Source organism: Piliocolobus tephrosceles, chromosome 11 (assembly GCF_002776525.5).
Source record: "Piliocolobus tephrosceles isolate RC106 chromosome 11, ASM277652v3, whole genome shotgun sequence".
Taxonomy (NCBI): domain Eukaryota; kingdom Metazoa; phylum Chordata; class Mammalia; order Primates; family Cercopithecidae; genus Piliocolobus; species Piliocolobus tephrosceles.
This window is the reverse complement of record NC_045444.1, coordinates 119,533,609-119,548,509: the sequence shown is the minus strand read 5'-3', so window position 1 is coordinate 119,548,509 and position 14,901 is coordinate 119,533,609. Positions and strand designations below refer to the sequence as shown.

The window sequence follows — 14,901 nt, the reverse complement described above, 5'->3', positions numbered from 1 at the left end:
CCAGGCTGGAGTGCAGTGGCCGGATCTCAGCTCACTGCGAGCTCCGCCTCCCGGGTTTACGCCATTCTCCTGCCTCAGCCTCCCGAGTAGCTGGGACTGACTACAGGCGCCCGCCACCTCGCCCGGCTAGTTTTTTGTATTTTTTAGTAGAGACGGGGTTTCACCGTGTTAGCCAGGATGGTCTCGATCTCCTGACCTCGTGATCCGCCCGTCTCGGCCTCCCAAAGTGCTGGGATTACAGGCTTGAGCCACCGCGCCCGGCCTAGCAAAAATCTTAAGAGCCAGATTCCGTGCAAGTGAGGCAGGGCTGGCCATGTCCTCCCACCCCATCTGCTTCCCAGAGCAACTGGCCTCCAATTAACTTTAGTTTTAAAAAGCTGCAGCACACACAAGCTACTGTTCAAATTCCATGATAACAAGACCTCCAAACAACCACAGAGATTTCTAAGCTGTGCTCACCACTCAATCATTGTGAGTGCAGCAGAGGCATTTGTTCAGCCAGGCAGAGGCAGAGGTCGCTCGCTCTCATGAGCTATTTCTCTCGCTTGCTGGCCGCCCCCACCTGCCCGCCCCCGTGGGCCCGCCATTACCCATAGAGCTCCTTGCAGAGCAGTGTGGTCAGTTTCTTCAGGTGAGGAAGACTGCTGGACCCCGTCTTCACAAATTCAGAGTCCAGGGCAAGCTGAGTGCTTAAATAATCCTGGATGGCCTTAAAATGCTCCTCTGGAAGCCTAAAAAAAGAAAAAAGAAACAAACCATGCTTGCCTGTTTCTTTTAGCCCCCATCACCAGTGGGAACAGCAACAACAATAACAAATCCTCATCCTCAGAACCTCCAAGGGGACACAGTTCTTCAGGAGAACGTTTGCAAACCTGGACAAAGGTTCCCATGTTCAGAACAAGAAAAAGTGGCCCAGCAGGAAAGGTGCCTCTCAATGAGCTCCTTTGGGTGCTACTGGGAGGAAGTGGTTCTGGCTGGAGGTCTGGGAAATGGTTATACTTTAAAAAGGAGACCAAGGCTGGGCACGGTGGCTCACGCCTGTAATCCTAGCATTTTGGGAGGCCAAGGCAGGCAGGTCACCTGAGGTTAGGAGTTCAAGACTAGCCTGGCCAACACGGGGAAACCCTGCCTCTATTAAAAATACAAAAATTAGCCGGGTGTGATGGTGGGCACCTGTAATCTCAGCTACTTGGGAGGCTGAGACAGGAGAATCATTTGAACCTGGAAGGCAGAGGTTGCAGTGAGGCAAGATGGCGCCATTGCGCTCCAGCCTGAGTGACAGAGTGAGATACTGTCTCAAAAAAGAAAAAGAAAAAGAAGGAGGCCAAAAGGTCTGGAAAGTGTATAGTGGGACTGTTTATCTATCTTACCTACTTATAAAGATAGGGTCTGAGAGCTGGAAGGCTAATGGGATCTAGAGATAGCAAATGGCTTTAGCTCACATGCACTCTGCAATCTCACAGCCAAAGGCTACCTAAGGCACTGTGTTTTGAGGGTCTGGAGTCATCCCAGGCTCCGTGGGGGAGTCTGAGTGATTAGTGATGGGGCTGGGGATGTGGAATGAGGTAGTGCAAGTGGCCGACTTTGCTGTGTCAAATCTGCTCCAATCCTTCAGTGTACAGAGTGAATGGGGTTGAAGGCAGGGTTTGTTCACTGTGCAGATCAACCCTGGTGGCAGAGGCACAGGCAGAGAGCCCAGGTCAGTCCCATGAGGGGCACCCACTAAAGCCGGATCAGCCCTCTGCATTCTATCTTCCAGCACCTTTTGTTCTGGGTAACGCTTGCGTGTTTGTTCCCATAATGATGGAAATTGTAATTATAGCAAGTGTTTCCTGAACACAACATGCCAGACACTATGCTAAGCACTTTACGCTCATTTTCTCCATTAACCCACAAATCAATTTGATGACTCAGATATTATTACTAATTATTCCTGTTTCACAAATCAGAAAACTGAAGCTTAAGCATGTTAATTACCTGTGTGTAAAAAAATTATTACAAGCTTTAATTTTTTTTTTTTTTTTTTTTTGAGACAGAGTCTCACCCTGTCATTCAGGCTAGAGTGCAATGGCAAGATCTCAGTTAACTGCAACCTCCACCTCCCAAGTTCAAGCGATTCTCCTGCCTCAGCCTCCTGGGTAGCTGGCAACATAGGCGTGCACCACTAGACCTAGCTAATGTTTGTATTTTTAGTAGATGAGGGGTTTTACCATGTTGGCTAGGCTGACCTCAGGTGATCCACCCACCTTGGCCTCCCAAAGTGCTAGCATTACAGGTGTGAGCCACCCCACCCCGCCGCCTTAAAGATTTTTGTTCCAGGCTTGATATGTAATCACGTTGAAACTAAAGGCCACAAGGATTCTCCTGTGGGATCTGTGACAGAATGAAAAGCCGTTGCTCTTAAGATTGGACAGGAATTGCCAGGCATGGTGGTTCATGCCTATAATCCCAGCACTTTGGGAGGCAGAGGTGGGCAGACCACCTGAGGTCAGGAGCTCAAGGCCAGCCTGGCCAACATGGTGAAACCCTGTCTCTACTAAAATACAAAAATTAGCTGGGTGTGGTGGCGTGCATTTGTAGTCCCAGCTACTCAGGAGGCTGAGGCCGGAGGATTGCTTGAACCTGGGAGGTAGAGGTTGCAGTGAGCCCAGATCGCTGCACTGTCCTCCAGCTTGAGTGACAGAGTGAGACTCTGTCTCAAAAAAAAAAAAAAAAAAAAAAATACTGAACAGGACTGGCTTACCCGTTTGACTTGTTAGATTGAGAAGAGAACATTTACATTTAAGTTCATCTGTACTTATTCTGGGTCTTGACATCATAGAAATCCAGTGTCTGCCTGAGTCTGTTTACTAAAAGGGGCAAACATTTCTTCTATAGTATTAAAACAGTGGTCCCCAACCTTTTTGGCACAAGGGACCAGTTTTGTGGAAGACAGTTATTCCACAGACGGATGGTGGGGGGATGGTTTTGGGAGGAAACTGCTTCATCTCAGATCATCCGGCGTTAGTTAGATTCTCCTAAGGGTTGTGCAGCCTAGATCCCTCACGTGCACAGTTCACAGTCGGGTTCAGGCTGGTATGAGAATCTAATGCCACTGCTGATCTGACAGGAGGCGGAGCTCAGGTGGTAATGCTCGCTTGCCACCCAGTTCCTAACAGGCCAGGGTTGGGGACCCCTGTATTAAAATATGTATCTTAACAGGTCTAATGACTATTGCCTTGTAACTTTGATACCATGAGTCTGGATTACAGGCAGTTCTATTTGTTAAAATGTTTGTTGTAGGCCGGGCACAGTGGCTCACGCCTATAATCCCAGCACTTTGGGAGGTCGAGGAGGGCAGATCACCTCAGGTTGGGAGTTCGAGACTAGCCTGACCAACATGGAGAAACCCCATCTCTACTAAAAATACAAAATTAGCCGGTTGTGGTGGTGCATGGCTGTAATCCCAGCTACTCGGGAGGCTGAAGCAGGAGAATCACTCGAATCCGGGAGCCGGAGTTTGCGGAGAGCTGAGATTGTGCCATTGCAATCCAGCCTGGTGGACAAGAGCGAAACTCATCTCAAATAAAAAAAGTTTGTTGTAGAAAAGCGTTGACATAAAGATGTAAACTATGTTTATTTGAGAAGGCTAATTTTACTTAGAAACGTGATAATTAACCTATTAACTAAGACCTAACTGATGAGAGCTAATTAACTTGCAGGAAAGACTGTGCAAGTTGTCTTTTAAAGAAAAATAATCAAAAGGCAATCCTCTATGTGCAAAGCAACTTGACAAGCGAAATAGACCGATTTTAAAACACAATGTGGAGTTCCAGTTTTCCTTGACCCTGAGAATGGAGGGCAGCTCTGGGCTGCCGCTTTCCTTGGTCTCTGCACATGGCCCCTTCACTCATTCCCATCTCCAAACAGAAGTTTTAGGAAGATTCCACTGCCATGAGAAGCTAAGATAGAAAAAGCAGGCCTCTCTGCCCATGAGCCCTCAGCCCATGCCTTGACCCTAACTCCTCCTGGAAGGCTGCCTGGAAGCTCGGCTTCACGCCTCTGCTGGCCCCACTGAAGCAGAAGCCCATAACCAGGGTGGAGGGGCTGATTAAGAGATGGAGTTGGCAGGAGGTGTAGGAGAGGTCAGCAGGTGGAACCATGGGGCGTCCCCGACTCTTCCCCATGCAGTTTACTGCATTCAGCATCCAAACCTGGGAAGAAATGGAAACCCTGGGGAATTGAACAATGGGCTCTATGTGGATTGTTTTTTTTTTTTTTTTTTTAGACGCAGTTTTTCTCTTGTTGCCCAGGCTGGAGTGCAGTGGTGCTATCTCGGTTCACTGCAACCTCTGCCTCCCAGGTCCAAGCTATTCTCCTGCCTCAGCTCCCTGAATAGCTGGGATTATAGGCGCCCGCCACCATGCCCAGCTAATTTTTGTATTTTTAGTGGAGAAGGGGTTTTGCCATGTTGGTCAGTCTGGTCTTGAGCTCCTGGACTCAGGTGATCCGCCCACCTCGGCCTCCCAAAGTGCTGGGATTACAGGAATGAGCCACTGTGCCCAGCCTATGTGGAATACTTTTAAACATCTGTTATTTAGACACATATATTGAGATAATCAACATAGCGGCAACACTGGATATTCGGCTATTTGATAAATAGCACAAATAATTCAAGGAGCGTGCACAGAACTCAGCCTGGAGAGCCCGGGGAAGAACCAATGGGTATGTCCAGGTGGAAATAGGAACACGCCAAGTATCTTAGCAACCCGGTGGCATATGTGTCCCATCGGCATCTACTCCATATTTTGCCAAGTGAGAGAGTAGGAGGGCAGCCCTGGCAGCCTCAGATGGATCCTTCAAGTTGGAAATGCGGCTTCAGCCCTGTCATTAGGATTTCTTTGGGGGTTAGGGGAGCGCTTCTCACAAAGAAACAAAGTTACATTTACTAAGGCATGGAGATTGCCGGGTACTAACTTATTAATTAATGTAGCACATACCCAGTGAGTGCCTACACTATGCTGGGCCGTGCCTGGAGACAAAATGCTCCCCCACCCCCATGGAGCGCTTTTCCGGTTAAAGCCCACGCCCCTGGCCTTCTTGAAGCCAATGGTGCAAAGGCCTCTGAGGTGCAAGCTGATAAGCACCCCTCTCCAGAGACTTTCCCACCTCCCTCTGGACACCAGGCCCATAACTAGGATCTAAACCCAAGCCATCCAGCCCGGCCCTGGCTGGGCTCACTGCAGATGAAGCCCCGGCTGGACTTTAGTGGGGACTCACCCACTGGTGTCCATGCTTTGCAGTCGCTGGAACAATGTTTCGGAGAGGCTCGGCCGGCTGGTCTCGGTCGCTCGGGGATTCTCGTTTGAAAGAGGAACCTCCTTGGCCTCACAGGAGCCAGCAGACAGAGGGATGTTTCTCGGGGGCAGCTCGGGTGGAGACACGACACTTTCTACCGGAGAGAACAGCAGGAAGGCCATTGGTGAGGACATTGTGCATGCAACCTGGCCTTCACTGCAGCCCCATGGGGTCCAGGCCACGACACCCACGTTATCGATCTCCATCTGTGTCCCCATGTCCCTCACTGACTCCCTCCTGGAGAGAGAGCCTCTTGCCACAGGGCCCTGGCTAGCACAGTGTCTGCCCCACCTTGGCCATCAGCAAACACCTGCCAGGGCCAGAAGGCCCTGTTCCATTGGAGGGCCTGAAAGGCCTGCAGCGCTGCTGACCTTGGGCAGACTAAGCCAGCAGTGGCAGGCAGGTGAGCAGGATGGGTCTGGCTCTCAGGCTTTCAGGGGCTGAGACAGGTGCCTCATGATGGCTGAGCCCTGGACTCGGCAGAGGCCCAGTTCCCAGAATAGGCCAAAACCACAGGAGGGGACCGGGGTAAGGAGGCAGGCAGGCCTAGCCACACTGCCCCGCTCCCTCTCTCCCTGGTCCCCTCTCTACAGCCTCTGCCCTTCCTTCTCTCCTCCCCCAGACCCTCAGAAACACACAAAAGAAAGCAAGGGGGTTCCCTTCACTTAGAGACATTCAACAAATGACTTGAACTTGGCCTGGGAGGTGGGAGCCCACCCATCCCAGAGGTTCATCCTGTACATACCATGAATGGATAAAGGTCGCTGAGTCCCTCAGGTCCAGAGCTCTGTCTGAGCCTCTTCCCACACATAGCAGCTGCCCCTGGCCCAACCACAATGATCCCTGGGGGACCTCCTCTTTAGAGAACGGGCCCTTCACTTCCTCTCTCTGGGGTTCTGAAGACAACTAGGAGTCTGCTTTGAGCTGCACGGTCTGGCAGTGCCCTGGGCCCAAGCAGACCTCTTGGACTGCGGAGGCCTCATGTCGCATTGCTCTGGTTCAAGCTGACAACTGGGCGACCTCGTTTGGGGAAGTGAAGCCAGCAGTCATGAGACTGAGGTTCTTTTTTCGGCCCTTACAGAAACTGGTCGGGATCTTCCTCCAGACAGCCGTGCCCAGAGGGGCCCAACTAGCTGGGGTGGGTGGCCCGAGGGGAGTGAGGGTGGTTAGTGTGGAGGACGTTTCTGCAGGACAGCTTCTCAGCATGGCCCTGGGCGCCTGGGGGCAGCTGGGGCAGGCGCGGCCGGGGCGCAGTGCTGGTGAGTGACCTTGGGCTCACAATGGGACAGGTCTGCCCTAGCTCTTCCACAGCCTGACCTTCCTGATTCCAGAGGGCAGTGCTCACTCAGACCAGGGAGGCCAGAAGGGACAGGGCCTGCCTAGGACCCTTTCAGCCTCCGTGGAGCTGCGGTCCTTTTGGAAATGAAGAGCTGCACAACCATGAAAAGGGCGTTTCCATGAGAGTGGGAGGAAGCAGGGGGCCCTGGTGGCCCACAAGCCAGCCCACAGGTGAGGGAGAGAAAGGATGCCTGCAGCAAGCCCCCAGAACAAGCAGGAGCCAGGCAAGGGTCTCAGCATCTCTGGAGGAATCTCTCCTCTCTTGGGGGAGAGCCTGGGGGACCTGGCAGTCTCCACCTGCTGGAATTCAGGAAGAGCCCCGGGCAACTGAAGGGCCCGGTTAGGTATCTCATGGTTTTCTTTTAGGAAATAAGCCTTTTTTCTTTCTTTTTTTAACTTGTATTTTAAGTTCAGGGGTACCTGTGCAGGTTTATTACATAGGTAAACTTACGTCATGGGGTTTGTTGTACAGATTATTTCATCATCCTGGTATTAAGCCTAGTACCCAATAGTTATTTCTGATCCTGTCCTTCCTCCCACCCCACCACCCTCAGGTAGGCTCCAGTGTGTGCTGTTCCCTTCTTTGTGTCCATGTGTTTTCATCATTTATCTCCTACTTAAGTGAGAACATGTGGTGTTTGGTTTTCTGTTCTTGTGTTTGTTTGCTAAGGATAATGACCTCCAGCTCCATCCATGTTCCTGCAAAGGACATGATCTCATTCTTTTTACTGGCTGCATAGTATTCCTTGGTGTATATGTACCCCATTTTCTTTATCCAGGCTACCACTGATGGGCATTTAGGCTGATTCCATGTCTTTGCTAGTGCAAATAGTGCTGCAATGAACATACGCAGATGTGTCTTTATAACAAAATGATTTCTATTCCCTTAGGTATATTCTCAGTAAATCTTTGAGGGGAAAAGTGGGGCATCTCCAGGTAAACTCCTTCTCTGCAAGACTTTCTCCATCTGACTCTTGCTCTATTGGTCTTTGTCCCTATGGTGTAAAGGGCACCCTAAGTCTCACATACATTTTAGGGACTGTAAAATAATAATAATAATAATAATAATTATTATTATTATTATTATTTTGAGATGGAGTCTCCCTGCTGCCAGGCTGGAGTGCAGTGCTGCGATCTTGGCTCACTGCAACCTCCACCTCCTGGGTTCAAGCGGTTCTCCTGCCTCAGCCTCCCAAGCTGCTGGAACTACAGGCATGTAACACCACATCTGGCTAATTTTTGTATTTTTAGTAGAGAGAGGGTTTCACCATGTTGGCCAGGATAGTCTCGATCTCCTGACCTCGTGATCCACCTGCCTCAGTCTCCCAAAGTGTTGGGATTACAAGCATGAGCAACCACACCCAGCTGGGACTGTATATTTTTTTCAACATATTTTTAGGGGTTATATTTCCCTCACCCCCTTTTAATGATGACATAAAGAAACACCTTCCTCATCCTCCCAGTTAGGTGCAAGGGTCTCCTCCTTCACTCTCCTCACAGTGAAATTCAGTGGATTGTAATGATACTAATGACCATAGCTGCATTTATTGAGTGCTTACTATTAATATGTGCCAGGCTCTGGGTGCTACATTTCTCGACTCATTTGATCCTTGGGATACCGTGAGAGGCAGGTACTATTGCTATTCTCTCTCTCTCTGTCTTTTTAAAGGCCAGTCAAGTGAAGTAGAGGAAGTGGAATCTTTTTACTCTCTCTCTTTCTCTCGCTCTCCTTTTTTTTTTTTCTTAGACAAGGTCTCTTTCTGTCACCCAGGCTAGAGTGCAGTGGTGCAATCACGGCTCACTGCAACCTTGAACTCCTGGACTCAAGGACTCCTCCTGCTTCCGCCTGCTGAGTAGCTAGGACTACAGGCCTGAGCCATCATGCCTGAATAAAATTTTTAAAAAGCTTTCCTCAGAGAGAGGGTTGCCTTTGTTGCCCAGGAGGGTCTCAAACTCCTGGCCTCAAGCGATCCTCCCACCTTGGCCTCCCAAAGTTCTGGGGTTACAGGCATGAGCCAGCAAGCCCAGCCTTATTTTTACTGTTTCTTTAAAGAGAAGTCTGTGATTCAGAGAGGTCAGGTAATTTCCCCAAGGTCACACAGCTAATAAGCTGAGGAGGAGGCATTTTAACCCACGTCTGCCTGACCCCAGAGCCTGTGTTCCTAACTTATCCTTAACCCCCTGCCAACAATCTCCCTCTGATAATAGGACTCACCTAATCTACAAGCACTCAAGGTGGGTGCAGGGCAAGTTCCCAAAAGTACCTCCTGCCGTCCTGTCCCTCCCTCCCTACCTGTGTCCTCCTCAGGGTCGTCGCCTGTGTCCTCTTCCTCCAGCGGCACAGGGTATTGCAGATGGGTCACCAGCCCCATGTTTTCCTTCTTGTAAAACTCAATGAGCTGGTCCAGTTTGGTAAAGAACCTCATGGGGACGCCTTCGGATGCCTGAGGACAGAACACCCAAACAAACGCGTGTGTTAACCAATTAGAATGTCACCCAACCACAAAGGCCACCTGCAGCGGAGACCATTGAGGCAGAGGGAGCGACTGTGATCCAGGAAAAGCCCTAGGCTCCTACACCGGGTGTGTGGCCCTCACGCCCACAACCTCACATCCTGCAACCAGCAGCTGCCAAGGGCCCTTCTGCCAAAGGCACACAGAGGATCGTTCCTAAGATCTGTTTTTCTTTCCATTTTTAAAAAAAAACTTTTATTTTTAAAAGTATTTTTGGGCCAGCCACGGTGGCTCACACCTGTAATCCTAGCACTCTGGGAGGCCAAGGCAGGTGGATCACCTGAGGTCAGGAGTTTGAGACCAGCCTGGCCAACATGATGAAACCCCATCTCTACTAAAAAAAAAAAAAAAGAATACAAAAATTAGACGGGCGTGGTGGCGGGTGCCTGTAATCCCTGCTACTTGGGAGGCTGAGATAGGGGAATCACTTGAACCTAGGAGGCGGAGGTTGCAGTGAGCCGAGATCGCGCCACTGCACTCCAGCCTGGGCAACTCAGTTTCAAAATAAATAAAATAAAATAAAATAAAAGTATTTTTATACAAATAGAATATTCATATTATGGCAAAATTAGAAATATGACTTTTTTTAAATCAGAAATTTGTCTGGGTACAATGGCTCATGCCAATAATCCCAGCACTTTGGGAGGCTGAGGTGGGCAGATCACTTGAAGTTCAGAGTTTGAGACCAGTCTGGCCAACATGGTGAAGGCCCGTCTCTACTAAAAATACAAAAATTAGCCGGGCTTGGTGGTGCGCACCTAAAATTTCAGCTACTAGGCAGGAGTGAGGCAGAAGAATCGCTTGAACCTGGGAGGCGGAGGTTGCAGTGAGCTAAGATCGCACCACTGCACTCCAGCCTGGGCGACAGAGTGGGACCCTATCTCAAAAAAAAAAAAAAAAAAAAAGAAAGAAAGAAAGAAAGAAGAAAGAAGAAATAAATAAATAAATAAATAAATAAATAAATAAATCACCTGTAATCCCACAACCCCAAGATAGCTATTTTCCACAGTTTAGAATGTGTTTCTCTAGACTGTGTGTGTGTGTTTGGTGGGAAAATTATTTTTATTTTTTCCTTCACCAAGAACTTTTTTTGAAAAAACACAGGAAAAAATCAATTCCAGTAATTACTTTGCTTTTATTTTTATTTTCTTCATTTGTTATAGTTGTTTTTATCAAAACTCAGTAAATGATCTACCTGCTTTGTATCTGTTGCTGATAGCAGAGGACCTTGGGGGTAGTTGTGCTCGGCTATTCAAATGCCCTGGGGCAGATCCCCTTTCTGTAAGCCCTGTGGCTCTAGCCCATAGTTCCAGGTGGTCCCTGAGCAGCCAGCCCCACCCCTACCTCACCCTTTACCCTCCTGCCAGGCCCTGCCCTCAGGGGCAGCTAAACAGGAGCAAGGGATCAGGCTGCGCGTAGGCACAGGAATGAGCTCCAAAGAGGCGCCGCCTCTGGGTGAGGCCTCCCTGGTCTGGAGGAGCATAGTGCCCCTGGCAACTGCTAAGTGCCTGTGATTCACCCTGTCCTCCTAACAGCCACCATGTCAGTGACTTTCAGATTATTTTATTTTATTTTATTTGAGATGGAGTCTCACTCTGTCACCCAGGCTGGAGTGCAGTGGCACGGTCTCGGTTTACTGCAGCCTCCACCACCTGAGTTCAAGAGATTCTCTGGCCTCAGCCTCCCAAGTAGCTGGGATTACAGTTGTCTGCCACCACACCCAGCTAATTTTTGTAATTTTAGTACAGACGGGATTTCACCAAGTTGGCCAGGCTGGTCTCAAACTCCTGATCTCAAGTGATCTGCTCGCCTCAGCCTTCCAAAGTGCTGGGATTACAGGTGTGAGCCACCCACACCCGGCAACGTTCAGGTCATTTTAAAATTAGTTGAAAAGTCGCCATCCTTGGAGTTGGAAGTCAAGGATCTCACCGCTCCTCTCACCGCCTTCTTTCTGGAGGCAAGGGGACCCATCGCCTGTGGGAAATGAGACCCATAGGCAAGTAGGATGGAGGTTGCAAATTCCACCCTGGTTGGTGAGCGGGCGGCATCTGGCCTGAGCGTGGCTGGGCCAAGCGGTGGCCTTCCTGCCTCCAAGTCAGATACGTACTGGGATTGGGATTGATTTGGGTGGGTGGGAGGGTGCCTGAAGGTCTTCAGGATTTCCGGTAAGTGGAATCGGGAGAGCAGATGAGGCAGGATGACCCGGACTGGGACAGATTCAGACATCAGGGAGCAGGGTTAGGATTCAGACCTGTTCCCGAGCGCTTGTGCCTGGCTGGCTAACTCCAAGTCCTGGTGAGGACACATACACCTCTTTCACTGATCTGTGATTCAGGGCTGTCCGTTTGGGCTCTCTCTCTCTTTCCAAGTGTGTTTTTTGTGTGTATATGCATTGTACACATGTATAAGCCTGTGGCTGGGGGTATATGTGTGTGTTTGTGTGTGTATCTTAAGTTAGTTAGTAAATTTATAGAGAGTTTAGCAAAACGGTGTCCTAAATTCTTTTCAATAAATTCCCTTGTTTCCACAAAGCCCCATGTTAAGCAATCTCTTTCAAACATTGTTTTTGTTTTTGTTTTTTTTTTGAGGCAGAGTCTTGCTCTGTCGCCCGGACTGGAGTGCAGTGGCCGGATCTCAGCTCACTGAAAGCTCCGCCTCCCGGGTTTACGCCATTCTCCTGCCTCAGCCTCCCGAGTAGCTGAGACTACAGGCGCCCACCACCTCGCCCAGCTAGTTTTTGTATTTTTAGTAGAAATGGGGTTTCACCGTGTTAGCCAGGATGGTCTCGATCTCCTGACCTCGTGATCCGCCCGTCTCGGCCTCCCAAAGTGCTGGGATTACAGGCTTGAGCCACCGCGCCCGGCCTCAAACATTGTTGAACCAGAACTATCTGAGCAGCAGCAGCCGGGCCTTCTATAAAGTAACATGAGTAGGTTCAAAAACCAAAGTGAACAGAATAGCAAAAATAATTTGACACGATACAAGATCTATGAACTCGATTCAGTTAAACCAGTCGTGAAAAGTGTCATACTGTCAAAAATGGTACAGCTAATAGATGACAAGCCATTAACAGCGTGGAAAAGGAATATGAAAATACCAAAGAAAGTCAAAGTCGAATGCCTCATGTGTGATTCCAGAAAAGGATTCTCGGCTGGAGGGTATCTGAAGAATGCGTGTTTGAATGAGCATGTGAGATTCGGGAATTTAAGACGCATCAATGCTAAAACCAAGTAAGACATGTTATTTTATGCACCGCTAAGAAGCTGAACCACAGACTATGTTACATCCTTGATTATAGACAAACGTGACTCCGGAGATGTGAAATCTGAAAGGTGAACATCTTAGACTTGATGACATACGCGGTGTACTAGGAACAGAGCAATTTAAAGCAGTCCCTGTGGACCCGGCGAGGCCACCGTGTGTGCCTGGCCTGCTCCCAGAGGCCAGGGAGCCAGGGTCTGGCAAACCAAGGCTGCTGGCTGCCTGGGTTCCCAGGAAGGGAGAGAATGCAGGGTAGAAGCCAAGCCTCACAGATGGTGGACTGGTAGCAAACTGAAAATGGCCGCTGATAAGTGTGCTGGGGAGGGAGCCTTCCTCCACCTCTCCTCCTCCGAGGGGAAAGCAGCCAGGAAGAGCACAGCAGCTCTACAGGAAGCAGATCCACAGGGGCAGACCCCACCTGAGGGAAAACCTGCTTTGCGCAGTGGGCCCACAGGAAGCACCCTGTGCCCGTAGGCAGCGCATACAGGAGACGGCGAAGGCGGGGCACCAACCAGGCAAAGGCAGGTGTCCCTGGAGAAAATGTCCGGGAAGGCGTCCTCATGAGGCTTTGCTCTTGGCCCTAAGCTTTGACAGGGATAACAGAGAACTTACATTCAAAGCACATTCTAGAACAGGAAGAGAAAGGGTCAGAGCCCAAGACAGGGATGAGAGAAGCTACAGAGCCGGCCCAGACAGGGGAGGGGCAGGGAGCTTGGTCTAGACATGTGGGTGGTGAGGAGCATGGTCTAGCCTCAGTATGTGCGGAGCAGAGAGGACCAGCCCACCCATGGTTTTGCATTCTGAGCCTGGGCCCAGAAAGGTCCTGCATCAGGATGCGATGGCCAAGGGGACAGGGCAGAGTGGCCGATATGGGGATGGGTCTGTTTGAAGGGCGACCATGCCTGGGTGTGACCTAACAATCCCCACCCAGTCAAAGCCAGGAGGGGCTTCCAGGTGGACAGTGTATTGACATCCAAAGGCCAGCAGGAGCAGGGGGGTCCTGCAGGGACAGGCCTGGGGGTTCCCACCCACAGGAGGTCAAGTCCATACCCACCCAGCCATGTGCCCATAGTCAGGACAGGTCTGCTCACGGCTGTGCCATCCCCAGACTGTGCAGGGCCTGGCAATTGGAGCAGCAATTAGTGGTTCGATGGATTTGCTGCCTTGGGTCAGGATGACAGACAAGAATTGGAGCCAGGAGGAGGGATGGTCAGGGAGGGCCTTCCATGGGTCTGGGACTGGGGATGCAGAGAAACGGTGGCAAGCAGGGGAGCTGCCCTCACTCACACCCCCCAGCACATCGCCAAAGGTGGTGCCTTTTCAGCAATTGTAAAAGGCAAAACGTGAACAAGGTGTCATGTGTGTTTTTCATGTGCACGGCCCAGAGTCCTGGCAGGAGGCAGATGTCTCATTAAATGGGGGAACTTCGGGAGAATGTAGGGACAGGGCATCGGGATACCGGTAAGAGGCAGTACAGCCCCCGGAACTCGCAGCAGTTTCCACCCCAGGAAGATCACAGGCAAGAAGCAGGTGCTGGAACCCAGAGGGGGCTGCCCAGCAGGCGCTGTGGCCTCACGTGGAGCTGACCATGGAGACCTTACAGGATGGGGGCAGGGCAATATTCCCCGCCCCCCCCAACCTTCCTCTCATCTGGCTGCGGCTCCCATTGGCCAAACCCAGTGAGAAAGCAGGGGGCAGGGAAGCCAATGAATTGGAGAGCAAATGGAAGATGCTCAGGACGTGAAGGCCACGGTGAAAAGGTGCCCAAGGAGACAGAGGGAAAGCAAGTGCCTGTGTCCCCCCATGAGGTGTCCAGGCTCAGATCGGGAGGTTAGCACCAGCCACACTTCTGACCAAGAAGGGGGCTGCCCTTGGTTCCTAACGGCCCAGGCTGCCAGACGTCGTTCCTCATTCCACAGTGGCCGCCTTCCTGAAAAGAGTTGTTAAGTCATTTTGAAACAGAGAAGGAAACCGTGAAGGCCCAAGTCAGCTGGGACACGATCCCCGCAATGGTTACTGGCGGCCCCCAAGTGATGCCCTCGGACATGTGGATCTCTGCCATGGCCACTCTCCCTTTTCCCTGGAGTGAACGTCTCCACCCTTTAGCAGGTAACTAGAGCACAACACAGAAAGCCTGATTTTGAACAAAACCAAGAGCAGCATTGCCTTATTTAAGAAGGCTTGTTAAATTATGACATCTCGGCCGGGCGCGGTGGCTCACGCCTGTAATCCCAGCACTTTGGGAGGTTAAGGTGAGTGGATCACGAGGTCAGGAGTTCAAGACCAGCCTGGCCAACATGGTAAAACCCCGTCTCTACTAAAAATACAAAAATTAGCCAGGCGCAGTGGCAGGCACCTGTAATCCCAGCTACTCGGGAGGCTGAGGCAGGAGAATTGCTTGAACCCCAGCAGCAGTGGTCTCCGTGAGCCAAGATTGAGCCACTGCACTCCA

At 50.6% G+C, this 14,901-nt stretch overlaps 1 protein-coding gene across 1 annotated transcript in view; it reads right to left on the bottom strand.

The window, feature by feature from the left end:
• INPP5D (inositol polyphosphate-5-phosphatase D) overlaps positions 1-14,901 on the bottom strand; it is a 158,365-nt gene that overhangs the window by 79,353 nt on the left and 64,111 nt on the right. The window contains exons 3-5 of the mRNA XM_023188609.2: positions 8,969-9,119; positions 5,260-5,431; positions 591-731 (exon numbers count right to left, since the gene is read on the bottom strand). Of these exons, the coding sequence (XP_023044377.1) occupies positions 591-731; positions 5,260-5,431; positions 8,969-9,119 (464 nt within the window). The remainder of the gene's footprint in view (positions 1-590; positions 732-5,259; positions 5,432-8,968; positions 9,120-14,901) is intronic.